We start from the raw sequence: 3,135 nt of genomic DNA on the forward strand, positions 1-3,135 counted from the left end.
CTTCAATCAGCTTCTGGACTTCAATCTTCAAAGAGAAACAGTGCTCGATGTCATGGCCGGGTGCTCCTTGATGAAAGGCACATGAGAGGTCAGGTTGATACCAAACCGGCAACCTGTTAGGAACCCGAGGGGGCTTTCTAGTTTGGACAAGATTCTTCATGAGCAAGATGGGAAGCAGCTCCGCATATGTCATTGGGATTGGGTCAAACTGCATCCTTGGAGCCTGTTGTTGAGGCTGCTGTTGACGTTGGCGTTCGGACCCTTGCTGGAACTGATTCTGCAAAGCTACCAGTGAAACCACCAGGATGTTCAGTCTCTCTGATTCGGCCTGGGGTGTTCTGATTTCTTGTTCAGACTGATACGTTCACTCTTTTGTTTGCACGAGTGTTGTAGGTGCGAGTTGGCCTTGGACGAGGACAGTCGGACCACTTTTGAGACAGATTGACCTTTTATGGAAAAGAATGATTCGTGAGACTCGGAATTGAGACTATGAAATGCAAAATGATGCATGATGCTTATGCAAAAATAGACACTTTTTTTTTTCGAAGGACTTATAAAAGCAAGTTTGTAAACATCATAATTGAAAAATTCACTGACTAATTAAAGTACTATAAGATAACTCCCTTTTAACAAAACTGAGCCAAGGGATAGACTCCAAAGTACATCACAAAAAGTTAGGAAATAACATAAAGTGGTGAATCAACTAGGAAACTCTTGAGCTCTTGTAGTAGACTATTCCTCGAAAGCTGGGTGCACCCCTGCGAAGAAATCCATGCACTCCTTCTTGCTGATAAATTCTGCAAGCCTCGCACTTTGAGCTTGGATCTGAGTGTTTTTCTCGATCAATTGTCGCTCTTTGTTGAGGAGCTCATGCTTGAGCTGCAGTATTTCCACATCTTTATCCCCTACTTCAAACATAGTTTCCTCGTACTTCTTTTCCAAGTGGTACACACACGGTTTAAGTCAACCATTTTCTCTTGGTACTTTTCTTGGGTACTAAGGGGTAGGGGTAAAGGTATTGTTGGAGTGGTTGAGGACAAGTACCTCGGTATAGGGTAAGGCATCATATACTCGGCAGCTCTATCGATAACCCATTGGGTATAGGTTTCATAAGTGAGGTCTGACTTATCCCCCAATTGATTGCTGTTTTTTCTGCGGATGGTACGCCAAGCTTTCATGAACTGGTCTCTCATACCCTTGCTATCGGTGAGGTTGAGATAGAATGTGCCCTCTAGTGCAATGTTGCAAGGCTTTTCTTTCATAGGATACCCGAACTGGCGTCTAGCTAGGATAGGGTTGTAGCTGATTCCCCCATGAATACCGAGGAGAGGCACATTACCGAAGTCTCCACATGAGTCAATGATGGTTCCGGTATCGTAAGCTGGGTTGTACCAAACTACATCGGCTGGAGCAAGGGACATGATTTTCTCTGAGTATATAGCTTTGTCTTTGGAGAGGTAGAATTGGGGTAGGTGTGAGATGTACCACCTGTAGAGTAAAGGTGCACAACAAAGGATATGGTTCCGCCCTGCTTATCGGTTCTATGGTGGATGGAGTGGTAAGTATCAGCAAGGAGAGTTGGGACAGGGTTTTTGGTGAGGAAAATTTGGATGGCATTAGCATCGACGAAACCATTAACGTTGGGGAAAAGCACAAGGCCATAGATGAGCAAGGCCAGGATGGAATCGAAAGCAAGGGTATTCTTTGATGCAGCAAAAATGTTGGCTTTACTGATTAGGAATTTGGAAGTTAGCCTCTGGATTTTCTCTTTCCCTTTGGTAGTGAGGTTATCAGTTATGTCGGATATCTTGAGGTGAAGGGCTTTTGCAATATCGGATGCTGTAGGGGGCCCCTCGAGACCACTGAAAGGTATTCTGTCAAGTACTGGTAAGCCGACCAAGTAGGAATACTCTTCAAGGGTGGGGACAAGCTGGTAGTCCGAGAAGGTGAAGCAGTGGAGACGAGGATCGTAGAATTGGACCAGAGTCTCGAGGATCCCTTCGTCGAACTTTGTATTGAGAATCTTGAGCAACTTCCCATGGTGAGATTGAAACCTCGCTCGATTAGTGATGACATCTCCCAAACTCCTCAAGCTTTCCAGATCTTGGCTTTGGAAGCTACACTTCTTAATACTCCTAGTAGTCATATCTACAATGTTTACAAAAAAACTTGTTTAAGTCCTTCGATATTTTTTTTTAATGAGAAAAAGAATTTGTTTTATGAATGAATGCATGTATGCATGATTATGCTAACACAAATGGTGAAATTATGGTGAGGTTAAGTCACATGTTGGAGTCAAGGGTAACAACGCCATTAGGTAAGGACTATGGTTTTGAATTGCACTTGTAACAAAGGTTCTACCAAGTTCCCAAATTACAACTACCCTTATGAACATATCGGTGCGTAGGACTGCTCCTAGTCCAATAATATTCGCAAGGAAGTCTAGTTTGAGTGTAGTATCGCGTGACGACTAAAGTCAAGACTGCTCTTGGTTTAGCCACCGCACTACGTCCTAAAAGAGGCCCAGATGGGTTAAGGGTGATCTAAAGGTCCTCAACGTTTGAAGGATTTCAAAAATAATAATGCCAATCACGACTGCTCATGGTGACATAGTACTACTCTTGAAACCCACGTTGAGTGGAGTTAAATCACATGCACACATATCGCAGGACCGCTCCTGGTATGGCACTATGATCGTACCCCGTCCTATCTTATTTTTCACTCAAGCCCGGGTGTAGGACTTATGATCTCACCACTCACGTTTTAAGAAAGGAGAAAGAAGAAGGGAGAACAAATATACACGTAATTTCCATCTTTTATTTTTTGGATTTTTTTTTTTTAAAGCAAGTTATAGCACAAAAATTAAATAAGACCAAGTTAGGCTCAACCCTCTTAGGGACAGTTCCCCAGTGAAGTCGCCATTTCTGTCGCGTCATTTTTCGGAGGTCAAGGCTATTTGGTTAGCGTTTGACTCACTTTTTATTTCACGACTTTGAAAAAATTTATTTAAATTGGGGGGTCCGGGGGTTGGTTATATTTAGGGAAGGTATTAGCACCCTAAATATTCGTAGTACTCTACGAGAACCTTTTGGTTTTATTTAAAATTTTGTGCTATGAACTTGCTCGCTTTTTTTT

The 3,135-nt window shown here is 42.8% G+C and overlaps 1 protein-coding gene across 1 annotated transcript; it reads right to left on the reverse strand.

Annotated features, from left to right (window-relative positions):
• Positions 1-732: 732 nt before the first annotated feature.
• On the reverse strand, positions 733-2,146 carry LOC146906759 (uncharacterized). The gene is made up of 3 exons (XM_085728949.1): positions 1,533-2,146; positions 969-1,488; positions 733-879 (listed from the first exon to the last, which is right to left on the reverse strand). Exons 1-3 carry the CDS (start codon positions 2,144-2,146, stop codon positions 733-735), a joined length of 1,281 nt encoding a protein of 426 aa, XP_085585075.1.
• Between the last annotated feature and the right edge of the window lie 989 nt (positions 2,147-3,135).

Source organism: Medicago sativa, chromosome 7 (genome assembly GCF_051527215.1).
Source record: "Medicago sativa cultivar Bolivia chromosome 7, Bolivia_mono, whole genome shotgun sequence".
Classification (NCBI taxonomy): Eukaryota; Viridiplantae; Streptophyta; class Magnoliopsida; order Fabales; family Fabaceae; genus Medicago; species Medicago sativa.